Source organism: Ammodytes marinus (assembly GCF_949987685.1).
Source record: "Ammodytes marinus genome assembly, chromosome: 11".
In the NCBI taxonomy this organism is placed as follows: Eukaryota; Metazoa; Chordata; class Actinopteri; order Uranoscopiformes; family Ammodytidae; genus Ammodytes; species Ammodytes marinus.
In genome coordinates this window covers 28326779-28354057 of record NC_137215.1, presented here as the reverse complement: position 1 = coordinate 28354057, position 27279 = coordinate 28326779, and the positions used below count along the sequence as shown (strand labels likewise).

The 27279-nt window shown below is 41.0% G+C and overlaps 1 protein-coding gene across 5 annotated transcripts in view; it reads left to right on the top strand.

Moving 5' to 3' along the window:
• The first annotated feature begins 464 nt into the window (after positions 1–464).
• The window catches only part of hspa12a (heat shock protein 12A), a 52305-nt gene continuing 25490 nt past the window's right edge, over positions 465–27279 (top strand). For 3 of the 5 annotated variants that reach the window (XM_080037166.1, XM_080037163.1, XM_080037162.1), the window contains exons 1-3: positions 465–689; positions 22142–22218; positions 24396–24523. In XM_080037166.1, the coding sequence (XP_079893292.1) occupies positions 650–689; positions 22142–22218; positions 24396–24523 (245 nt within the window). In that variant the 5' untranslated portion in view covers positions 465–649. The remainder of the gene's footprint in view (positions 690–22141; positions 22219–24395; positions 24524–27279) is intronic. The other 2 variants (XM_080037165.1, XM_080037164.1) reach the window with 1 other exon arrangement.

Sequence of the window (27279 nt, the reverse complement as noted above, 5' to 3'; positions counted from 1 at the left end):
GATACAGTTACAGCTTACATAGCTTGCATTATGCCCTTCAGCCCAGACACAGTACGGACAGCCTGCAGCGGATCGTGAGGAAGAATTAAAAAGTGATTTTGACTACAAGGAATCCTCAGAATCACTGAATACTATACAGAAAGACACTATTTGATCGTGACTATTGAACGTTTCTTCTTATTTTTCCAGTTTTGCCAAATAGTCCTATGATCATAAGCTACTCATCCGTCCATTTATTCATAAGTTTGTCTTTTCAAATAGGCTCTGGAAGAGAGCACAGCCTCCCTACCGGCCAGTAGTGAGCAGAGCCGCCGCCGCAGCAGCAGCATTCCTGGGCCGGACAGCCTTGAATGTGATTGGGAGGGGCGGACACTCTGGGGTACAACATCCTCTCTGCTCGCAAACACTGACCCCCCCTTTACTTCCAAAGCCTGCGGGACCCCGACTTCTCCATGTGTGTTTGAACGCCCTTTTTCCATAGAAGAGAAACAAGCAAAAGGGAAACTGAATAATACAGCGTGGAGGCTGTTTTGGCGGACGATTGTTCTTTTCTCCTTTGGCCCGGTATTCACAGTAAAGCAGGAAGATTGCTTGGTGTAGTAGCTGTATCGGAGAGACGGCTCTGGAGGAGGCGAAACTGCGGGATATAATGACCGAGAAAGAAACAGCGACCGAGAAGATAATAGCAGGTAATTCAGTTATTTTTGTTGTCTCCAAACAGTGTTTTTTTCGCAGTTTTGAGCAGCATCGGTCATCTCTGATTGCAATTAATGCGCGTGCATGTGCGCAGTTTGTGCTTCGGTGTGGTCGACTGTGGGTCGCATTCACGTGCGCCCTCGATTTTCTTTTAGATTTGGGGTCAAACTAAAGGCAGTTAACAGAGGATGCAATTGATTTAAAACCATCTTATTGACACCTCTATCGCAGTGCGGGGAGGCTGTGTCATCTCTGGAGCAATGCTTTGGGCTTTTCAAGGGCAGCCGCAGTGTGCGGGACCTCGCCTCCTGGCCTGCCCAAAGATCCGGGCAGAGATTCAAAGTGTATGACTGGTCTGTGCTCAAACTGCAAGGCGGAGTTGAGTGTGTCATTGTGTAGCGCCTAATGTACAGTTGGTTGGAGAACATCTCGCCTCCGGCTCACTCCGCTCCTCCATAACGGTGCAGAGTTCGCTCACATGGCCCGTCCCACTGGAGTTGTGAGTCATTGCAGCAAAAAAAAAAAAAAAAAAAGTCTGCACCATGTCCTCAGGTAACGCAGTGTTCAACGCCCAAACGCACTGCCTCCGTCCGGCCAGGGATAGGCCTATGCGCCAATCCCTGTCACCGCAAATGTATTTAATAAGTAGCTTAAAATATGTTTTGGGTGTCTCGATTGATAGGATCAGTTAACCACTAAACCACGTATGGTATGCTACTCATAGGTACATGCCGTAGCCTTCTGTGATGACAGCCAAGCGTAATCCCATTGGAATTTCTATAATTGTATTGTTGCTCGCTTGTCAGACACCACAAACTCACTGTTATTCCCAATACATATGCAACATCATTTGTACATAGTCAAACTGTACAATTCGGCGCACACCCAATTCACCAAGCAGCGTTTATTTTCACAATGTGTCAAGTTTTCGGAGTCTCCGTTATGATTGATCAACATCCACTGTGGAGGGCGATAGTGAGCTGTGTGCGCTATTTCTATACAAATTAAAAAGATGCAAAGTTCTTCACACGTAAACGCTCATTCGTTTTAGTAGCTTCTACTGATTTGTATGACAAACTTTAAATTGTCTGAAGCATGAATGGGATTTGGTTAGTTGGAAGTTTGTTCCTCTCTAGATATCCTACATGGGACCAACCTATCCGGGGCTTGGCAACGCTCCAGCGTTATGTAACCACACTGATTGAGTGCCATAGCAACTGAGCTCTGATGAGGTCCCACTGGGAAACGAGCTAAATACCAGACTTTGGGTGAACTCTTAAAGCTAAATGGTTGCTTGTGTAGTTTAAACGTAAATTAAACCTATTGGAAAGATTGCAAATACTAGCTCTACTAAATCTGTTGTATGTTGCAAGGACATGTTGTAGGCTACCTGGATGTTATTATTCCATCCGTGTGTGTATATTATACTGATCTATGATATATACAGATAATTCTAAGGTAATTTAGGCTTACTTAAAATCCAAGCCAAGTCTATCTATAGATGCACTTTTTTTTACAGCAAAGAAGGAAAGCTCAGTTTTGGAATAAACATAGCTACACCTTCTTAAAGATTCAACCCTTTTGATGTTATTTCTATGTGTGATTATGCCCATGCAACCTGATTGCAGCCTCAGTCTCTCTTCCAGTCAGTGAAACCAAGCTGCATAAACTGGTAGCAGGATGTCATATTAGGTGTGACACCGAGGGGGTGTTTGTATGGTAACGAAAACGCGACTGTATTTTTAAGGTTTGTGGTCTATTATTTACATGATAACAGCAAATGCAGTCTTGAAAACATAAACTTTTGATACCAGGTTCCAGAGAGGAACCTCTTCAAAATGCAGCTCCATCGTCACCATGTGAATAGCAAAGCTGTTCCCTGTGATAACGATGACATCACAGCTCCACTCCACACATGCGTAGGTCTGTTACATTTACTGTCCAGATAGCTAAAGGCTATTTAGAAGTTTAGAAGACAACATGCACGGTGTCTCTGCTGCACCATCACTGTGATCAGCAGAGAGTCTCGCGCAGGGCATGAATAAAACACTCGCCAAATGCGGGTAAATTTAGTCTAAGCGATTAGTAAGTTACTGAGACCACCCGCCACTTTTGGCTGGGGAAAGATGTGTGCTCTGCCGACTTTTCTAGCAAAATAAACTCATGTCACCACCAGTAATGTCTGGTACACTGCTTTCTAGATTAAAAAACACTATCTATAGATCAGCGCGCAGCAGTTATGTTACTAACATACAGAGCATTTTGGGCTTTATCAGACCCGCCCCACTGACATGCTTATGCTTTATGTCCCACAAGCCCGGTCTGAGCTGGGAAAGACGCTTTTAGCTGCAGTGCCCCTGACTCCTGGAACAGCTTACAGCAACAATTTAAAATAAATACCATGATATCCTTTAACCAATTTTAACATACCACCTTAAATCTACCAAACTCTAACTGTAACTGTTTTATTTAGGCCATATTGTACTTTTACCAATTTAGTTTTATTTTCAGCCACTCTACACCTCTGTCTAAAATGTTTCTCTTTACCAGCTTATTGTGTATTTGATGTATTTGCATTGTATATTGTGTATGTAAGTTTGTTTTTTGTTTCTCGACATCATTGCAAATGAGGGTCACCCCTCAATGATATATCCAGTATAAATAAAGGTTAAATTAAATACATTTGTCAAATGCATAACAATTACAGGAGTAGTTACCGGCAATGCAATGCTTAAGTCTCGGGCTCCCTTCATCAATGCAACATGAGAAAAAAGAAACGTGAGCCACCATTCTAAAAAAATAAATGATCTTAAATCGTCCATCTTGGCACATAGTCGAACTACAACCTCTTCTTTCTGTCTAGAATTCCCAGTGACAAAGTATAATTTTGTTTTACCAAGGTCATCTCATTTCATCACTGCTCAGACAGTAAAGGTGTGGCTCTAGATGAGAAAGCATTTTTCCCGCCCCATCACCAATCCTTCTCAGAATATTGATAGCTTTGGGCGCTGCAGTAGAGCAATGCAGGGAGTTAACAAGGCAAATTGGCATCTATTGTAAAACCACTCAGCTCATTACCTAGTCTTTAAAGAACTATTCTCAACAGGAGAAATAATAATTGACTTATGAAGTGTTTGATTCTTCAACGTCTCGGGCAAATAAAACCTGATCTATAAAACTCAAATACAGTGCTGCCCAAACAGCAGACTATTGAATCTATGGACACTTACCGTAAATGATGTTGAGATAACCTGAATTATCAAGCAGACAGTGGATGTGCATGGCTCCTTTGTACTTAAAGGTGCTCCGAGGAACTTTCAGTTTGTGTTAATTCTTGCACCCCCTTTGGACAAAAGCCAGCTGTCGTTCCTGGGTGAGCTTACCCATGACAAAGGCACCAATGTAACTTATGGATCATCAGAGGAAAAATGAGACTGTTTCAGAAATATTTAAAAGTTCCTCGTAGCACCTTGAATTTTTTTGTCAACATAATGGACACATTCCACAGGTGCAGTTTGTGCATACAGTAGTACAGTAGTACAGTCACAGTCCGAAGCTTGACCTCTGGGTTAATGGGAACAGATGACAGTGATGCACATATGTCTAAATACTCACAAAAAGCAAAGTTTATTTAATAGCGTCCATTTGAAGTCAAAATAGATCAAGAAAACGCTGACTCTTTTTTTTACTATCACTTTTTTCAGTTGAGTTTTTACTCTTACTTGGTCATTTGCCACTAGAAGAGTTGAAGCATTCAGTGAGTGTGTGAGTTGGATTGAAAAAAACAAAACTTACTTAACCGTGTTTGGTAAATAAAGCTGTCGACGTCTGTCTGTGAATTGTGTGGGGGAGGGTGTCAGATAGGGTTTTGTTTGGTGCTGGGTGTCGAGGGGGTTGGGGTGATTTAACATACTAGATCAGTGTGACACAGAGCTGTTGACTGTAAAGACTTGATGTTTGAGCCTTTCCATCCACATCTGGAAGTTTTAAGTCACTTAAGATCAATCCGGTTCAAAAAGTTTACCGAGACCCTGTTTATACTAAAAACCGAAACGGTGCATCCGCTAACATACTTTTGCGGATGCAGCCTATCATTCACATGATAATTGCAAACGCAGGCTTGAAACCGCAAACTTTTGATACCACCTCCCAGGGAGGAATCTTTTGAGACCGCAACTGTTTTGGAATCTTGTAAACTGGCAAAATCGCTGGTAATGCTGACGTCACGGCTCCACTTCACACATGCGTAGTCTATTACATTTGCTGTCAAAATACCCACACACGAGTTATACAGTCAGAAGACATGCATGGTGTCTCTGCGGCACCATCACTGTGATCAGCGGAGAGTTTCGTGCAGGGCTCAAATATAACACTCGCCAATTTAGTCTAAGTGATTAGTAAGTTATTGAGACCACCAGCCACTTTGGCTGGGGAAAGATTTGTGCTTTGCCGGTTTTTCGAGCATAATAAACTTGTGTCACCACCTGTTATGCCAGGGATATGGCTTTCTAAATTAAAAAGCGCCCAGCAGTTAAGTTACTGTTCAAACAAAAGGAGCATTAAGGCTACGGCTTCACATTAAAAGCATTTCACTGGCTTCACATTGATAGCATTTCACTGGACAAACGTGAGTTGACTTTTATTTTTGAAGTACGCCTAACAGGAAGGTTAGGCGTACTTCACAGCTCTGCAGCACTCTAGTCACTTGCAGCATGTCTTCTGTTTTCACGAGTTTATCGCGGTGAAATAAGAGGACAGAAACCTTGTCATTTAAAATACTTGTAACCATAAGCTTACACCAACCGCTTCATGAACGTTAGTGGCATTTATTTTACGTAACAGTACGGTTATGCATCAAATCGTACCGGAAGAACTATCTACTATCACCACCGACTATTGGCTTGGCATGCGTACTACAGCGATTTCGGCCCGTTTTCACCCGAAAGCATGTGCACGAGTGATGTTTTCAAATAAATTGCGTCTGAATGTGTTAACTTTTGAAACCATAAAAGGGAAAACGGTTGCGTTTTCACAGTGTAAATGTGCCCCTGAGAAAGTCACAATATATTACAACGAGAACCCGGTAGAAAAACAATATGCTCCTGTCCCTAATGCAGCTGTCATTCAGGCTAAAGACTGCACATGACATGTTAAATGCCTATCAATATAATATTAGATATATGTTAACTTGTACATAAACTTTAGATTAAATGTAAATATTAGGGCTGTCAAAATGAACGAGTTAACGCAGGGTGATTAATTTCTGGAATTAACGCATTAATTTTTTTATCGCAATTAACGCATGTGCAGAATGATCCGCCCCGTGCATCCCACCGGCTCTGTACTACAGTCACTCGAACGTTGTGGCTGACCCAGGATCAGTAGCTGCGCGCAGCCAAACATAGCAGCACGTTAGCCCTTGCCGTGTTTTAATCTGCTAACGGTCACGTCTGTGTCAGGGGCATAGATAGTATATAAAATCAACTGCCGCGGGTGACAGTTGATGTCGGGAGCAACAGGAGGAGAAACATTGTCCGCTCTGTTCAGAGCCCGCGAGGACACAAACGTCTGCAGTTTTCAGAGGTGTGTGTGAGTAGACATCAACATAACTTCAGCTTCCTGGCACAAATGAACAGTCCCCTAGGACGTGTTCGCGCGTACAAACACACACACACACACACACACACACACACACACACCGCGGACTGTAATCAAGTTGTATTCAAGAATGCACAACCTATAGATTCACCAAATAAATGCCATTAGCCTATATTTGCCCAAATACATAGTAAAGAGACAGACCAATTGGATTATGGTGTGGTTGGTATATATTTTAGTTTGATTTAAATTTATGTTCAGTATTAAAACCATCATTTGGATTTTCAATCAGGCCTAATAAAAATAACATTTTTAAATGTACATATCCACCTTCTGTCCTTTATCTTTCCGTTCATACAACAATATACAGAGGAAATTCAAATTTTTCGGGCATATTTTGAGTGGTAAAATTGATCGTGATTAATCCACAGAATCCTGTGATTAATCTGATTAAAATTTTTAATCGTTTGACAGCCCTAGTAAATATAGAAACTGTAAATTATGAGTGATAAAAACTTTAAAAAAAACAATTCCTCCTGTATTAATGCAATCTGGCTCTTCCAAACAGTAGCCCCTTTCACACAGCCAGTGAAAGCCGGGAATATGCCGTAAATTCGGCCCTCTGCCCTGCTGTATAAATGCGACCGTTGCAGAACAAGGGAAGAAAGGTGCGAGAGATTGTTCCCGGAATTTTACTACCTCGGGGGGGGGGGGGGGGGGGTAGTCCGCCTCTGTATAAATGCGGCCAGCTTGTTGTTGCGGAACAGGGGGGCGTTTGACGTTCCATAGCTACGTTCTAAACATGCAACCATGGTAGCAGTTGAAAGACGTGTGTTTAACATGAACCATGTCGGCCTGATGTCCCGTAAAAATCACCAAATAAAAGGAACGACGTATAATCTAGCTGGTCATAAGGTCCGCTGCTCAATCCAAACCCCCACGCTTCATTTTCCAGAGTTTATGAGTGTATTTCTGCCCGGGGAAAGTTGTACAATGAAGTGGGAAAGCTATTGCTATCCTAAGCTAGTCTGCGACCGGATCGCCGCCGCTATTATTATCCTTACGTCTGAGCTTATATCCACACTTTATTTCTGTTTACAGTAACGTGACTTCACACACTGTGTATGTGTATGTGTAGGCTGTGTATGTCTGAATGGCAGAGCGCTGCCATCACAAAGAGAATCGCTCACAGGTGAAGCAGTGAGCGGAGTGATTTTGTCAGTTTGGTTAACAGTCCCAGATATGTTGGACTCAGCGCGTAGCGAGATCAACTGGCAGCTGACCGGCGCGGCGCTAAATGTTTACGTCACACCTGACGCTGCTTACAAGCACCTCTTTCATTCCGGAACGCTGTGTAAAATGGGCTACTGATGCGCCAGCAGGCCGACGTTGCTTGGTTCTGTGTAAATAACACAGGAGCAAGCAAGGACGGCATATTGCTGGACTGTTGTTCCGTCAACATGCCGCAATCTCTGTGTAAAAGCTAATGATTGCATTTCCTCACTCCCTCTTGACAAGTTGCTAGCCGCGTTTGAGTAGGAGCCGTCTGGCTAAGACCTGCGCAATTATGACGCGCGTCTTGCTGCATTTTTGCTGTGCGCTCAGCAAGACGCGCGTCATAATTGCGCAGGTCTGAGCCAGACGGCTCCTACTCAAACGAGGCTGCTATCTGATGGCCAGTGATTAGCCCCTCCCCCATCCTGTATTTTCCCCTGAGATGTCCACCTCCCTCTCCACGTGGCTAGTGTCACTGTACGTAGTGATTAAGAACAACAGTACATCTGCTATTGTATTACATTGAGTAAGGGCGGCATATAATAATACTTGAAACACACACCATGTCAAGCAGACACACATTGAACTTGCACCTCAGCTTAGAGACAGATATACTGGATACAGTGAACATGTGTCACTGCCAAGCTGTGAATACTCTTCCCTTTAAATAATTGATAATGCTTTTTAAATATTCACAAAAGAAAAGCATGGCTGCAGAATCAGATCTGAAACCCAGAGGCATTTGATATTGTGAGAGAACACGGGACACACCACTTTATTGTGTTGTCCAAAAAAATACTATAATGACATGATGTTAACACAATGCTGAGCTATTTTTGGGTTAAGAGAATTGTCTTCAGCGATCAGGGGCAGTTGGAGTGGAGGTTTTTGCTATTATCAGTTTTCCCCCTCACAGACAGGCAGGAAGGAAATCCATTGTTCAGCAGCGTTTTAAAGCATTTCCTCAGAGTGACCAAAATCTGCCCTCTCCAGGAACTTCCTCTCAGACATCTTTCTCTCTCTCTCCCTCTTTTCATGCTTTTATATCAACGTCTTAGTTCTCTATTGTAATGAACAATGCAGCCCTTGGATCTTTTAAACAACTGTGTCTCTAAAAGTATGGCTTTGCCTGTCCACTTTGATGTGGACATATGTGAAGGTATAGTTAGTATGAGGAAATAAATGATTTGAAAAGGGACGTATTCACAAAACATCTTAAGGTTGCGAACTAGGGATGGGCATAATTGATTGATGATCGATAATTGATCGATAAGAATATTGTCGATCACGTGAAATTGTTATCGATCATATAGCCGTTGTGTTGCGCAGTGTGAGTCCCGCAGCACAGCAATGAATGTCACTATGTGGCAGCACCATAGACTGTATGGGCAGCAATTATATATCCTACCAGCAGGGGGAGATACTTAACTAGTAGTAGGAGACAACAGAACAGGATCAGGTAGCAGCCTGCGAGCTGCCTTGATAAACAAGAAGAAGTCAAGGGGAAGTTTGGCATCGGACAGCTTTAGAACCGAAAATAACTAAGTTCATTAAGCGTTGTGAAACCTTGTATAAGCGCAAAACCGAATGATGTACCACTTGTACATTGAAGCCTACATCCGACCCTGTTTAACGTGTCACGTTAGCGCCGCTAGCATTAGCGGCTAACTTTAGCGTCTATGCTTTCCTACTTCGCCTTCATCAGGGAACTAATTTGCACATTTTAGATGATGATTAGACTAAGTAACGTTAGGTCCTTTACCACTCAGAGAAACGTGCCGTGCCCTTATGCAGTCTTTGGCAGCATCTTAGGAGGCGCATAATGTGTTTAAACTTTAAAAGGTATCGTAGCGTTGGCTCGTTGGTTCATAGCCTCGGGCTCTAACCAGCGCCGCATTTTATTATTATTTTATTTTTATTTTATTTTTAAAAGTTGCCTTGTCTTAATAGATTGTTGTTTGCCTGGAAGATCTTGGAATAAAGATGTAATTGGGTAAAAACCTCTTGTATACAGTCTATGGTAAAAACGCTGTATTTTGGATGTTCCTTTGGCATTTTTTAATATGTAAAAAGATAACGATTAATCGATAATTGATCATTAATTTTCCCGATCGATCAATGAAATGTCTTAAAATGCCCATCCCTACTGCGAACTATACGATGGCTACCAGGGAGCTCACTTTTTTCGGGGTGGGGGCTATTTAGAGAAATAAATTCGACATTAGTGTCTAGTTTTCTTCATTCATTTAAAAAACTGGGTGTGCAATGTTTATTTTCGAACACCGGGGGTTCTGGCGGTCCTCCCCTAGAAAAAGGTGATCTTTAAAGACACAGGCTGTGTTCCAAAAGCCATACTTAGGTCCTCCCTCCTACTTAATCAACATGTATACTCCATACTGTCTACTTAACAATCGATTGTGTATGCGAGGTTCGTCGAAATGTTCACACTGAAGTATAGACAAGCAATAAAGAATTTCTTCTTCTTCTTATAAGATTGCGGCCTTTTAGACGCTGTTTAGCGTATTACCGCCCTCCACAGGTTAGATATTGAACTAGATTTTTACATCCAGTCCTGTGTTGTGCAGGAATGGCAGAAATATAAATAAAGAATAATAAAAAAAAGCCTTCCTTGTCGTTTGAAAAGACGCAATGCATTGTGGGGCGTTCGAGTAGGAAAAGGATGCAATCGATCCAATTCTTTCTCGCATTCTGGCAACTTTAAAAACACGAAAATAAGTTCACATCATTGTACAATATCACGTTTTAGCAGTTCCTAAAAAGGAAAGGATACCTTGCTGCCTTCATCTTTACTAACGTTTAAGTAAAAAATTGAGAAAATTCAATGTGCCGCTATCATACATTCTTTGGCCACTGACAGGCTACCGGACATTTTTAAGGTGGTTTTCTTTCATTTTACTTATGCTGGGCCACTACACAACTTTTCACAAATTGTGGCGCGTGCCCATAATCTCAGTCGTTTGGTGTAAGGTGGTCCTCTGACTCAATTTCAGCCAGTCTTCTTCCTGTCTTGACGTTCAGACATTATCAAACAGGTTTGATATTATCGTTAGTCTTGAGGGGTTGGCTCAAGCGAAATGACGTGAACACTGTCACACTCTCTCCTTGGCTGGAGAACCAAGCTGACAACTGTGCAACCTTAACACATAACCGTCAAATTTAGGGTTAAGAGTTAGTTATTGGGGGACAAGATCAGCAAATAAAGCTGGTCAAATAACTACAGGATGTCCCCCGCTCGGAATGTTGAATTAACTTTTAATTTTGTATTAAATAATCACAATCGTGTTTGCAGTTTTTAATGTGATCATGCATGACAGTTAGCCTACATGATAAGGGCATATAGTTGTTTATATTTACTTAACACCCAGTTAATTTGACCTGCTTAAACATTTTTTATTTGACTGAAATCACTTTTAATCCCCTGCAGCAGGTTAATATTAATCTCAAAAGGAATCTAGTTGTAGTCTTGCAATATGAGACCCCCTGTCTTTTCAAACTAATGACTAATTGTCTTCAGGTGTGAGTTAATTGTCTTTATATGTGAGAGGGTGTCAGTCTCTTCAAAGTCTTTTAAAAGTCCTCTTATATAAGCCCTGCATTTGTTGATAACAGATTTGCTTTTATCTTCTCTTGCATGACAAAGCCTACACTTGAATGATGATCCTGGATGCTCAAAAAATGAATAGCCTATGAATATGAATTATGCAAACTGCAAATCATGTATTTTCCTCACCAGCAGCACAAGCTGTGCACAGTGCAAACCTCAAACCGCGTCAGTTAATAGAAGTAGCCTACTAGCTGAGTCAAGTGACAACACAGTGATCGGAGTAAGATAAGATAGTCTGTATTGTCATTGTACAGTCACCTATACAATGAAATTGGGAGTGCCAACTGAAGGTTATACATACAAAAAAACCAAGGACTTTAAGTTCAAAATAGTAAAGCCTCATTCACCCAGCCTTTCCCAGGAAGGGATCAATATTTGACTTAACCCCCGGTTTAGTTTTCTTTCTCTCCCCACAGCGCCACTACACTGTTGTATGGTCGTGTTCGTCAACGAGGGGACACTGTAAAAAATTATGCCCGTCATTGTCTTATATACTTGTTTTTTATGCCACTGTCAGCACTGTCCTCCCTGGTAAGCATGCGTTTTAAGACGGATATGGCTGGGATTACAATCAGTAGCAGATGATGTTTTGGAGCTGACGTTCCAGGTTAGCTCTTCGAATAGTTCCAGCACTGTTAGCGTTTTTTTTCCAGCAGTGTCCACTCGTTGACCGACAGCGTTGAGGGCATGTTGTGGCCAGCAGCATAGGCGCAAAGGGCTCGCCTTGGCTGTAAAAAGCTCTTGATCATACAGAATGAGCTGTTCCACCTTGTCTGGACGTCTTGTTGTAGCCGCAGTGAGGGCATGTGTAGCTCAAGCTGAATGTCTTCTAGGCGAGACAGTGCTAGTTGGGAGTGTTGAAAATGTCCCACAATCTGCCTTCCACTAGCCAAAGCATCCTTTATGCTGCGCTGTGAGAGAAGCCCCTCGTGCACAACGAGCAGCAACGTGTGAGCGAAACAACCCAAGCTAGAGACTCCCGACTCTTCCATTGCCTTTGTCATGTTGCTAGCGTTGTCTTGCAAAAATGTGTGTACTTTTGGCAATGGGATCTTCCAGTCATCCAGCATCTCCTTAATAATGGCTGCAGCACCGCTCTCTGTGTCTGACTTTAACCAGTGCACAGTTAGACTTATACACAACAATGGACTCACTCCCGAGGTCCAAATGTTTTTCGTGAAAGTCATTGACTGCACATCCGTCAGCTGCTTGACTAGCTGCGCAGCCACTTGGTTGTACAGCTCGGTTAGCACAGTCTCTGAAATGTATCTCCTAGATGGCAAACCATACTCAAGGTGCTCCAACAGGCTGCGAAATCCAACATTTTCCACAACAGAGAATGGTTGGTCATTGGTCGTGTTGAATGATGCACTGGAACCTTCCACCTCTCGGAATGATAGCTTTACACACATTGCACGTTGCAGTCTTGCTATGTTGTGTTTCAAGAGTAAAATACAGTATTTCATGTCAAAACGTACTCGGGCACGGAACAGATGGCCTAGTGTGAGTGCGCCCTGAGAAGGTGCGTTGATAATTATCTTCAACTGTGCAATCGAAAACCCCTCCCAAAAATAAATAATCCTCTGGCACACACTGACTTAAAACAAAACTGAGTTCATTTAAATACTACTTAAAAAAACTATCAGGGCCATACACATTTATAAATACAATATTAAAACACTCATTGTGCTTTGACCAACAGATGTCTCCCCTTCACACGCTCTTTCACCATATGGGATAAGGGCATAAAGTCTTTTGACAAAAGGAGAGCCACTCCTGTGTCAAACCTGTGTACTCAGGTGTCTCTTATACAAGTAAATACAGGTTTCTTTTATACAGGTAACGAGTCAGGAGTACTTTCTTAAAGCAAAAGTATGTATCTGTGGGAGCCAACATCCTTTATGGTTGATAAGGGATCAGTACTTATTTCTAGACTCACTCTATACCAACGTTTCCCAAACCTTTTAGCCCGCGGCCCACAAAATACAGTGCCAGAGACTAGAGACCCCACTGACCCTAGGTGGCATATCATGTTCCGCACTGCCATGCACATGCATTATCGTGCCTATGTAAACACGGGCATTATTATATGACACAAAAGAACAACAGCCAAAGAGTAATTTAAGAAAAAAACATAACCAGAATTCTCTGTGTATAAACCAAGCCCCAACAACAGCGAGTTCTACCAGCATGAAATGCGGAAGTGACAAAAGATTCAGTTCACCGAGTGGCCTCTAAGAGGTGGTACCAAAACAGAGCAATTTCTCATTGACTCCCTTGTTAAATAGGCCGTTTTCACAGCATTATTAAACCTATTTACGGCCTGGTCCAAAAAAACATTCTAGTCTGTATGTTTAGGTCATATCTCCATGACAACACTGATGGAGGTGAATTTTGGACTATGCTAGTGCTAGTAAACTATTGGAGGTTAAAATGTACGAATAAGAGGCACGCCCTCTTGAGTGACAGCTAGCCGCCTGCTAGCCCTCAATTCGCCTCGGAGGTATATGTCAGCTAGATGGGCGTATCTCCCTCCCCCCCGACGTCAATGCCATTTTTCGGTAAGAGGAAATGAGGCGAAGTGCATAGGCCAGGACGATTGGATGCAGTTGGAATAACTGAGGTCAGCCTGGATGCAACATCCATTTTATATACTATCTATGGTATAAACAGCAGCAGGACATTATTTATGTGCATGGTTCTATTTTAATTTCAAATCATATTTATGTATTGGTCCAATAATGGGTTACATTTGCAATATTTTTATTTATTGGAAAGCATCTTGCGACTCCCCATCTGAGTCTTGTGACCCCCTGGGGGTTTGCGACCCACACTTTGGGAACCACTGCTCTAGACCACTGGTACACGCCATGTAAGAATAGCTTTAGTCATATTTGACCACATCTTTCTTCCGCCAAAGTATTATCTATTTAGATGTTAAGGTGCACTGTGTGCACAATTATTAGGCAAGTGAGGATTTTGGCCATATCATAATTTTTATGCATATTTCCCAACTTCAAGCTGTATAAACCTAAGTGCTTATTGGATTTAAGCATACTAGGTGATGTGTATTTGTGTAATGAGTGAGGGTGTGGCCTAAGGAGATCAACACTCTATATCAAGGTGTGCATAATTATTAGGCAGCTTCTCTTTCTCAGGCAAAATGGCCAAAAAAAGAGATTTAACAGACTCTGAAAAGTCAAATTGTAAAAAGTCTTTCAGAGGGATGCAGCACTCTTGAAATTGCTAAGATATTGGGGCGTGACCACAGGACCATCAAACGTTTTGTTGCAAATAGCCAACAAGGTCGCAAGAAACGTATTGAGAAAAAAAGACGCAAATTAACTGCCAAAGATTTGAGAAGAATCAAACGTGAAGCTACCAGGAATCCATTATCCTCCAGTTCTGCCATATTCCAGAACTGCAACCTACCTGGAGTGCTCAGAAGTACAAGGTGTTCAGTGCTTAGAGACATGGCCAAGGTAAGGAAGGCTGAAACCCGACCACCACTGAACAAAACACAAGTTGAAACGTCAAGACTGGGCCAAGAAATATCTGAAGACAGATTTTTCAAAGGTTTTATGGACTGATGAGACGAGATGAGAGTGACTCTTGATGGCCCAGATGGACGGGCCCGTGGCTGGATCAGTAACAGACACAGAGCTCCACTTAGACTCAGACGCCAGCAAGGTGGAGGTGGGATACTGGTATGGGCTGGTATTAATAAAGATGAGCTAGTTGGACCTTTTCGGGTTGAAGATGGCCTCAAAATCAACTCCCAAACCTACTGCCAGTTTCTAGAAGATACTTTCTTCAAGCAGTGGTACAGGAAAAAGTCTGCATCTTTCAAGAAGACCATGATTTTTATGCAGGACAATGCTCCATCGCATGCATCGAAGTACTCAACTGCATGGCTAGCCAGTAAAGGCCTTAAGGATGAAAAAATAATGACATGGCCCCCTTGCTCACCTGACCAAAACCCTATTGAGAACCTGTGGGCCCTGCTTAAACGGGATATTTACAGTGAAGGAAATCAGTACACCTCTCGGAACAGTGGCTGGGAGGCTGTGGTTGCTGCTGCACAAAAAGTTGATCGTCAACAGATCAAGAAACTGACAGACTCCATGAATGGAAGGCTTGTGACAGTTATTGAAAAGAAGGGTGGCTATATTGGTCACTGATTTTTTTTTTTTTTTACATTTCGGAAATTTTTATTTGTAAATTTTGAGTTGTTTTATTATTCTCACTTTAACAGATGAAAATAAACAAGTGAGATGGGAAAATTTTAGTTTTTGCATAATAATTCTGCACACTAATAGTTGCCCAATAATTGTGCACATATATATATTCTCATAAGAAAGACAAAACCTCACTTTTACTTTCTTAAACATTCAGGTTTAGGTTCATTAACATTTTGGATTGACCGAGAGCAATGTAGTTGTTCAATAATAAAATTAATCCTCAAAAATACGACTTTCCTAATAATTGTGCACACAGTGTATTTGATGTTGGCATTTATCCTCAAAAACCCATATCAATATATAGTTTAGTGTGTTCGGCTAGATCCCTGTGTGCTTAAGAGGTAACATGCCGAGCGTTCCAATCCCCATACTTCCCTACTATTTAGTATGCCAGAAAAAGATTTAGAACGTCCCAATACATGCACGTCAATGCTGAAAATACATAAATGCCCCTGTAACTCCGATAGCATTTTGGAGTATTGTCTTTATTCTTGAGATTTCTCGACATAATGATAAAAAACACTTCCTTATCTAATTTTTTTCCCCCTCCTGTGGCCCTTAAACTCTTATGTACTTTAGTATGTAGTGTAGTAGATAGAAAGAGTATGTGATTTGGAACGCAGGGATGGTTTGTTGATTTGAACGTGTCTAGTCACTAGTGGCTGCAGCTGTGGTCAGGCTGTTTTATCTGCACTGTGTTACTGGGCCAAGTGGATGCAGTCAGCCGGTTAGCCTCTCTCTCTCTCTCTCTCTCTCTCTCTCGCTCTCTCTCTCTCTGCATGACATGAATGAATGGGACCTCTGAAGGGAAAAAGAAACAGCATGTTCTCCCAAACTCATTTTGCCGTCTCCCCTTTTGATTGAGGCTCTTTCTATTTTTTTGTGTGTTTGCTATAGTGAATTTAATGAGTCTCCTCTTCTGCTATTGTAGGAAACAGGCTGCTATTGTCTATGAAGATCTCCCAATATTCTCTGCAGCTTTGATTAAAAGTTTAGGAACTATTTGAATTTTTAAAATATTTAAACAAGGTTTCAGTTTGAATAAGCACAGCTGCACTTTCTAGCTGTCAGGCCTTGGCTTAGAATTGATGTCACATTATAGAATCCTTTTTAAACAAAGTTTGTATTTGCATTGATGAACTTTTTTATTTGCACATTTTTTGCATAGTAAACGTGAGTGGAAACACCAGAAATGTTTGCAAGATATTGTTTAGTCATTAAGATCACTAAAGAGAATATACTGTGATATGGCAGAAAATCTGAAGGAAACAGATTTTCCATGGCCTTCAGTGTAAAAGTAGCAACTGTTACTGGAACTGTTGGTTTCTTATTTGTATTAAATGTGGATTATTTTATTATAATTTAACCTGTACAGCACTTTGGGGCAGTACCCGCTGTTTGTAAATGTGCTTTATAAATAAATTTGACCTTGACCTTTGACCTTGTTACTACGTCTTAAAAGAAGCATTAGCATATCAGACTACCACAGTTAAGTAAGAACTAAGAACTAACCAAAAGAGCAAACACCTCTAAATGAATGATCCTGTTTTACTTTTCTTTCTTTCTGATTCTCCGTATTTGTATATAGCAAATGTTTCTATTGTATATCTTTGTCATTTTTATTGTAACATCAACCTGCCTATTGGACTACAGAAGGAAATTAGCTCCCGGGCTACAATCTGGCATTTTTACGTGTACTGCTGTACATGTTCATTACGGTGCATTGTCCTGAAACAAATAAATAAATACATACAATAAATAACAGGTCTCCACTCCACAGAAAGATCGAACAATTGTTTAAACGAAAATACTTACTGCATCATCCCTGGTTCAAGTCCAGAGCCACACTTCATGATTCCCTCTCTCTGGCAGCCTAACAGGGGTTCGCCCACATTTGTGCAAATTGCTGATCAGCTGGCTTTCCATAATGGGCTCACAGCAAGGGGTAAAACTGTGATGTCCCACACATTGTGGTTCCTGAGATAAGCCTCCTTCTTCAGACCAAACCATGACTTCCACTAAATTAGACTCATCCTTTTAGGTATTTCTGTGTCCAGTTCTCATGTTTTGATTACATCATTTGAGATGGATGCTACATATTGGAAAGATTCACATGTGAATGTTTGCCATCAGACAGTTGTATGGGAGAATTACAAATTGACAAGTTTCATGTAACCACTTCAATTTTTCCCCTTCAGAAACATTGCATGTTGCCAACTCCTGCTTGTATGATTCTCTATGTTGAGAAGGAAACAAAATGAGAAATAAAATTATTTGGGGTGGTGAAAAATCACGATTCCTATCTTCCGCAATTTTAAATCAATTAAAAATCAGCAAAAGTCTATTTAAATATATATTTTTTACCATATGCATTTCCCTGCTGTGGGTATGTTGCCTTGACGTATAATGCATTACAAGCTTCACATTAGAATAGATGTAAATGAAGATAGAAGTGTTTTTGATCCAGAGTGAAATTTCTTAATACATTTCTGGACTGATGGCGTGACAGTCTTAAATGAGGAAACGGGGTCAGGTTATTTTCTCCTAGGGGGGCCCCTTGAACTTTTGTCAGGAAAAAACTACTAATTTATATTTAAGGATACATTTCAAACTGAGAGAAGCTTTCTGCTTTGTAGGCTAAAGTGTATTCGTGAAGTAGTCACACTTGTGTTCATAAAAAAAGTAATGAGTTGTCCACCTCTCTCCAGGTGAACTTTGATTTTAGGTGCTGTTAGTCAAAGCTTAAGCTTTTATATTGACAAGTTGAACATGTCAGATTCAGCTTGCTAAAATGTTACTGTATGTAACTCACTAACCTTACTTATGTAATTTGTATCGCCAAAAACATACTAATTTGCCGCCAGGTGTTTCAATGTATTCATTTCTGATATTTCGGTAATCAAGTCATGCCATACTGTATGTGGAGAAAAACTGGAATTAACACCAATTCTAATGACTCATTCAAACTGTAGTGATGAGTTAACCTGCATCGTATTCACATAGTGTTTGACCTGTGTTGAAATTAAAGGATTAGGGTAAGGTTATCAGGTTGCGTTACTTTACCCTATATCTACGTATGGCAGCAGAAAGAAGCAGGGACCAAATTCATTCTATTTCATCTTTTGGAAAGTTAAACACACAGCTTCAAGCATGTGACTTTCATGTATGTAACATACAAAAACTGACCTATTGCCCTAGCACTGACATTTCTTATAAAATTGAGATACACAAACTGAGCTGGCACAAGAACAGCAAGCCAACCCCCCGGCAGTACAGCACTTGAGATATTATTTACAACAAGAGCAATCACTTTATTTTTTCTTATCGTGATTTGATTTTTATGGGCCATTGCTGGGAATAAAAAGTCAAGGTTGTAAAGGTGATTTTGAGAGTGAACAGTCGCCTCTGCACCGAGACAGAATGGATGGCGCTTAGAAGTAGTCTAGCCACAGGTGGTCGGTAATTCGGCACCGTAATTGCCTGGCAAAGTGTATTGTGGGTCTTCAGACCACTCATCCCCTCCGTAGGGGTGGACAGGAGAAATGGGCGAGCCAGGCGGAAAAAACAGGATGGATAACATGATGTCCCGTTGTGAGACAATTCTGCCAGACACTTACAATACTTTGGGGGAGTTTATTATTGTGTGCATTCAAAGACCATTTTCTATAAAGACAATTAAGCCACACTAATGAAAATGATGGTTTTTAAATGGGGAGACAATCTCCAACTCAATTGCAATGTCATTGTGTTTCCAAGACAGGTGCAACAGGGGTTTTCTTCTGTGTGAATGGAGTAGAATGTTATCACTCTGCAACTCTGCACCAGGAACCATTTTAGCCCCAGACGGTCCAGTGTTTGGGGGTGGGGTCATTTGGTGTTCAGGGCCTGCTTCTGGCATCATCCACTGTCCAACTAGCACCTCACAGTAGATCTTCACTTGAGTTTCAGAGCCTCGTCAGTCATCATGGCTGTTTGATGAGAGGCTCTTTCGAAAAATTTATTTTGGTCATTTGGAAATAATGACATTTAAATAAGGATGCCACTAAATAGCTGTTCTGGCATTGACTGAACGTTCAGGGGAGGACCCTTTGTCTTCCAGTAGGATTAGGGTGACCCATTCCACTTTTACATTACTCAGTCACTCTGTGCTAGAGATGAAATGATTACTTACTAACATATTAGTTGGTCAAAAGAAACTGATCTACAACTTCTACTTTCTACTACTATCTCTGGTTTCTACAGAAGAGTATTTGGGCCATGGGGAAGAAAAATGAGAGGCGGAAGTTTTTTTTTTATTATGCACCTCGAGAATAAGGTTGATATGCAGTGTAGTAGGGCCAGGTGAGAGAAGTTAAGGAAAACTGAACTTAAAACACCGGATCAGTCGTTCCACGCTGTTAAGTTTTCCTTAAACGTTTCCTTAACTGCCATTCAGCTTCGTCTTTATTCTGTGAATTAGATTTTTATTTTTTTTTGCATATGCAAAATTTCTAAAATATCCTCTTAATTTTTTTGTCACATGGCCCTAATACTCTGTATTTTGTCTTTATTCTCCAAATTCCGACTTTATTCTCGAAGTGCAAGTGGCCGTAATACTCTTCTGTAGGTTTCAGCCTCTCAAATGAGGATGATAGCCAACTGAATATTGTGGGGTTTTGGTCAAAAAGAAAATTAAAGATGCCTCTTTGGCTCTTGGAAGTTATTATTATCTTTAATATTGAAAATCATCATAGTTGCAGCCCTATTCTAGATCCTTGTTTAGACTAACATTTGTTTTAAATACTGTTCTTTAACAAAAGAATATTACAATTTTTGAATAATTCTGGACATAATTCTAAGATTATCCCATGTAGCTGCTACACACAGACCTTTAGGACCCTGGGTCAGACATTATGCAGACCGGTGGACTCTGGTGCAGTGTCTCCTGCGGCCTCTTCACCTGACTGCTGGAGACAGACAGGAAGGGAGACGGGGCCTCAATTAAGGGCTTTCACACTGGAAAGGCTCCGTGCCGGTTCCAGTCCGAGAACCTATGTTTGAACCGGCCGGCGTGTTCACACACCTAAAATAAATTGGTTCTGAACCTGAACCTGGAAAACGCTCAGTGTTCTGCTGAGGAAACTAAATGCTTGGTGAAGATTTGGGCACAAAGCGACTTCCAGGAGAAGTTAAAAAGCAGCACAAAATAGCACAAGACCATGACAAAGGGGGGGTTCAAATTTGGTATGAACGCAGTCTGCCACAGAGGGCACCAAGGTTCTCCAGTCCAGAACGGAACCAGAACCATGTTGATGTGAAAGCCCTAAGTGTAAACTGACTTTGATGGAGGTGTTGAAGAGGCTTTGTTGAAAGATCCAGGATGTGGGTTGATGGGTGAGGATGCACATAGTGAGTCCGTGGACTGGCAGGAGGGTGTGGGGTCTCAGTGTGGCAGGCTGGGGCGGAGGCAGCTGAAGGTCCAGTGCTGAATCTAATGAACCAGATGTTTCGGCTCATTGGCTCCTTCCAGGCTTCCCTCCTCCATGAAGCCTGTGATCTCTTTCATTCCTATCAACACATCCCACATGTTGTTTTACTGGAGCTTGTTTCGCAGCTTTTTCCAAAATGAGTCAGTGTTCTGGCTCGCGCTCTTAACTAATGCACCCCCACATTTGCATACAGTTAGTCCAGTGTTTTATATGATCTAGTGGACCAGTTGACCAATTGTTGGAATGTTGGCATTTTAAAGGCCTTTGCACACAGATTTGTGTATTGACTCTATATAAGTTTGATCATTATTATTAACGAGCTAATTAATCGTCCGAAGAAGAAGAAAAAACGTGCCCGATGTGCAAAGGCCTAAACAGAAAAATGTGGTTAAAGTCCCCTCAGATTGGATCATTTGGGTGTGTTTGGAGTCTCTCTGTGGTGGAGCTAATGACATCATATGCTGTGTCTGTAAAAGCTAATGGGCGGCTGTAAACACCAATGAGGATGGTGCATGTGAAGTGAACTCGCATGAAGAGAAAAACTCACTGCTGACAGATCAATGTCCAAACTGTCCCTGCGTTCCAATCCCCATACTTCCCTACTATTTAGTAAGCCATAGAAAGATTTAGGATGTCCCAATACATGCACGTCAATTGTAGTCTGATGAAAATACATAAATGCCCCACTAACAGTATTTGTCTTTTTTCTTGACATTTCTTGACATTAATGAAAAAAAAAACTTCCTTATCTGATTGTTTTTCCTCTCCCGTGGCCCTTAAACTCTTCTGTACTTTAGTATGTAGTGTAGTAAAAAGAAAAAGTATGTGATTTGGAACGCAGTGTTTTTCTATATTTCCCACTCCTTTCTCTCCGTTTGGCAGCAGCTCAAACATCCCTTTCTTTTCCTCTCTCATTGGCCAGGAATGTGTGGTCTTATTCCAGGCAGTAGTAGTGGGGAATCGGAGAGTGATATCAACTGGTCCTTTACTTTTTTTTTTACTTGTTGCCATGGTGGCCAGAATAACAAGCTTCACCAAAAAAACACCAAGAAGCACCAGCAGAACATACTCCCTAAAAAGTGCCAATAGACGAATACATAATACATAAAATAGGCACAATCATTTGAATAAAAACCAATAGGCTTACATCACTCAAAGATGGGAGCCACTGAAACAGGCAGCCCTTATTGCAGTGCCAACTGTGTGATTGTGACATCCATTTCTGTCTTCCTCCACAGATGCCATGGCTAATCCTTCTCCGGCAAAGAGCATGGGCGACCCTGGAATCACCCCACTGTCTCCCTCACACACTCAGGTCACTCACTTGTCTTATTTCTCCATACTTCTGTTGTCTTTGTGTATACATAAGTAGGCTATGCAGTGCATGTACTGTATATTCTACTAACATTTGTTTTCAAACAACGTTTGTTCTCCTGTCAGTATGGGTTTTTTACAGTTATCTTTTGACAACATATCTTTTCAGATGCTGATACTACAATATCATATTATATCAGTGATTGTTGAGAACCGGGACAAAAGGCTGTCTTCCATATGTAACTGCTGTTATGTTTAAAACTAAAAATATTTAAAATTGTAGATGTTATTAGGGATTAAGAATAGAATGTCTGGAGCACAATTATCCCCTTAAATTAAATGTTATCATTATTATGTCAAATATATGACACTTGTTATCTTCTCTCGACGTCCAAAATAGTGTGTCCTCAGAGAAGGTTTCAATCTTTCATATGCAATAAAACCTATTAAAAATGTACTTTAATTATTAAAAATTGCTTTTTTCATCAAAAGCAACACTAAATAATCTCTCATATCAAAAAAACAGTTTTTCTACAACACATTCATGTTTTATAAGGATTCTAAGTGGTGGGACCACTTTACTCTAAGTCAACACCGTCAGACATTTAATTATGTAAAGTAAAATCAGGCGAAATAAGGGGCAACTGTCACTTTGAAGGACCTTGTCAAATTCTACCTCTGCAGAGTACATTAGAGTCAGACAGGCTCTGATGAGTGTTGTAGTTTTAGAATATTTTACATTCCAAATCGTTAAAGTCCTGCGTCACAACCGTCAACACCGATACGTCGACACCGACTTACAATTTCTGAAGAAGTTGCTTGAAATTTTTTGATAATTTTATTTTCCTGAAGTAGTTCATACTAGCACCTAACATCAACAGAAAAACCAAATGGCTACTAGATAAATTCCATTTGTTATGTTTAAGGAAATCTGACGGAGTTGACATCTGACGGTGGTGATAGGCCAATGACGGTAAAAAAAACTAAAGCTGGGAGGTTGTGTCAAAGCTTAGCTCAGTAGCTTAGTATATGTTGGATACATACATGTAGTTTAATTTGCCGAAACATAGGGTTTGTATTTTTTCAACATTGCACCCTGTTTTGTCCCACTTCTCAAGAATCACTGATATATATTTTTTTTAAATACTTTATTTCTGGATTTTTTTTAAGAACATAAACACCCAACTGTAAAATTGAACACACAAAAAAAATTAAATAAACAACTATCATGACGTTTCTAAGGACATTGTTTAAACTCAAGGTAAATGTTAAACAAAAAATAAAATGTCAAAAAGGTGTCATATCTGTTTCCATTTTTCCTATCATCTTATATATGATCTGTATGGCAGTAATGTCTGTTCTTCCATACTGGGCTAAACTTACTTCTTATCCCATTGTCCATTAACTATTGATATACAATGACAGTTCTATAATAACCAACCTCTAACTATTTTGTTTGCTCTATCCCGATGGACTACGATTATGCCTCGCCCTCCACTGCCTATTCTCGGGCCTAAGCCGTTCCCATGACATCATCAAACTCCCTCTTTGGTTCTCATATTGATGGCGAGCCCCGTAAGCGCTATTGTGCGTTTAAAGTGAACAGAGACTTGGGTCACATTCATTTGTAGTGAGGTGTTCTTTCAATATAATCTTAAGGCTCAACCAAATCATTACCATCAATCATTACAAATGTGCTATGGGATGATGAGGGAGATGTTCTGCTTCCTACAATGGCTGGCCAATCATAGAGCGGTTCAGGAACTAAGTTATTGAGTGAAGAGAACACGCCCGTCAATTTTGGTTCACTTCACTAACTGATTCCAGACCAGAGGAAACGGATTGGTGTGAAAGAACCCAACCCGTTGAAACACAAAACAATGTCTTATTCTGGTGGAAACCAATAGGAAGCCAACTAGAGGTGTGAAACTGCCCTAATGCTGCTTTAGAATAATAGATTAATTAAGATAGAATCAAAAACTTCATCCGTGACAAAGATGCTACTTCCACCGTCACGGTTGAGTCGATTAAACTCTGAGCTGTTCTATGCTCCTATAGTTTACTTTTGAGGCCACGGCTCAAGCCTATACTGACTGCTTCTGATGGCTGTTGAATGAGTTTTATGTGATGTCATCCCTTTGCTGTAACCCTGTCCAACTGTCTATTCTCTCCGTACAGCAGAACGACACAGACAATGTACCGTCGGGGCCGGCCTTCGTGGTGGTGGTTGCCATTGACTTTGGCACCACGTCTAGCGGTTATGCTTACGCCTTCACAAAGGAGCCAGAGTGCATTCACACTATGAGGTAGGCCAACACTGCAATGCAGAAAAGACACTGATGTGTGATCAAGTGTGGGGGTGAGCAGGCCACATATGCAGAATAAAGAAGACAGATAGAAGCTTGACTGCCTAACATCACGAGCATCACGAGCATATGGGCTGATAACCGCTTTCAGGGTATACCTTGGTTTGAAATGGTCAAGCTTTAAAAAAATATTTTATTTTCCGCCATACTCAGGTATTAACGCTCCCCCACAGGATGTTAACATACAAGTTTATTAATGTTCAGAATATACCTGCATCATAACTTTGAATGAAAGAGAGATGTGTAGAAAGTGAACATGTCTCAAATTTTATTTGAGTGAGCTATTTTATTTTATTTCAATTTGTTTGGAATAGTTCAATCATTTATTGTATTGTGTTATCATACAAGTTAATTAATGTTCAGAATAATTCAGGAAATAGTTTAGAGTAATTTGGTGAAACACAGAAGATTGTCCTGTTCTATGAAACAAGCTCAGCATACACAGGATCTTTTTTCTTCTTCTAGCTGGCTTCACTAAACCTAACAAGTGCAATCAGGATAAGTGGTGTCACGGTGGCTCTCGACTCCTTTAATCAACCCAGGGTTTGGCCATATAGCTCTGAGCGCGTTCACATACACGGGAGGTGATTGAACCAATCACGGGAATAACACAAACAAGACTCCAGCATGAGTCACCACGGCGATCTGCCCCGGTAAAAAAGGGCATCCGAGTCACGACACTATGAGAAATGCCAGGATGGTTTATCGAAAAAATGGCGCAGCAAAGCAGCCACAAATCAACATATAAATCTATTCACAATCTATCACCAGGTACGCACCACCTGTTCCTCCTCCACCCCGGTAAGAAAAGCAAAAGTGTTTGTCAGAAGACGAATAAACTTACCTCTAAATCGAAGGAAAATTGCTGTGGTCAATTAGGCGCGTCTAGCAGCGCATATCTGGGAACCCTTAAGAAACATAAAAGTATTGCACTTGTAGCCATATTGGACCCGATACGGATATCTGATCAGATGGGTCCGATCCCTAACAAACACACACACAAACACACACACACGCACAGACACAGGGAGAAACAGAAGAGACAGGCAAAGAGAAAACACAGGGAGGCACATAATCCCTGAGGTCAGCCCTGCTGCCCTCAGTGCCAGGCACCACAGAGGTTACCATCTCACCCATCCCAGCTGACAGGTGTTTAGTAAATCTCTCCGTGTTTGTTTCTTCACATTCTTGGCATTACTATCTGAAGCTGCTCTGAGTTCGTATAGCATTGCAATCCACGGGGGTCTTTACATGTTTCTAATCAACCAAGTCAAGCAGTGTAGTGTAAGGGTGTATTCACACTGGGAAAGTCTGCTAGTTCACTTGCTTTGGTCCAGACCAAATAGAATTTACTTTTTTTGTTTGTTTGGTGTGGTCCACTTTCATATTACCACTTTTGCAAGTGAACCAGCATTACGAAGCAAAACCACACGTGATCCGAGATCATTCATTTGTTGGAAAGACATTCTGGGGTGGAGAGAAGCAGGAAGCACACAGTGAAAACTGCGAAATATATAATTGATATAATAGCTTCCGTCAGTCTGCCCCAGGGCAGCTGTGGCTACTCTCGTAGTTTACCACCACCAGTATGACTGAGTGTGAACGAATTGAACCAGGAAATGTAAAGCGTCTTTGAGTGCCTAGGCCAGGGGTCCCCAAACTACGGCCCGCGGGCCAAATGCGGCCCGCGGCCCGCTTTTTATTGGCCCGCGGCCGATTTTAAAAAGATAATGTAATTTTTTTTTTTTTTTTTTTTTTTTGAATTTCTTAGTTAAACCACTAGTGCAGGGGTGTCAAACACTGATTGATTGGCCCGTGGCACATTTTAAAAATATAATGTAATATGGCGCTTTTAAATAATTTAAATGCACTCATTATATTACAGACAAATATGTCCCATAAAAGAAAATGAGCAACAAGCCCATCCCAGAGGACCCTGCATAATATTTTATTTTAAATTAATATTATTATGGAAAATCTATGCGTCCTTCTCCAATAGCTTCTAATTCATCTGACACAGTGTCTCCATTTTTTTTCATACAAAATTCTTCAGATTTAGCCTCTTAATTTCCCTCTCAAAGTGCACCAAATTCATGCATTTCGCTTTAAAAACTTTAAAAAATCTCCCGGGGGGGCATACCCCCGGACCCCCCTAGGAGGGTCGGGACCTCGGCTGGATACTATTTTCACCCTGCTGGACATTGGACGCAAAGGCATAAAATACTGGGTGTATCATTGCCATATAAACAAGAGGGGGAATGTGTCTGTTTAATGTACAAGGAAAGTGTTGCCGTGAAGAAGGATTACAATTTACGAAGACACTATGAAACTAAACATCAGAGCAGCTACATGTCCTGATAAATGTGTTATTTTTGCAAAGTGGCCCGGCCCTTTGTAGATTTTTCTGTATGTGGCCCTCAGTGAAAAAAGTTTGGGGACCCCTGGCCTAGGCAATAAAGCGCTATATAAAACCTATCAATTATTATTATTATTATATGGGGTTAAAAATAATAAATAAATAGGCCCACATCTAGCATATCTAGTCTATAAATAAAGAAGAAAAAAATCTAATTATTGTCGTTTCATATGGTTATAATATGTAGGCCTATGTCAATGCCACTTTATGTGCCACACTGGAAGCCAGTGGAGTGATTTAATGGCTGGAGTGATGTGACATATCTAAGGCTGTCAGTTCT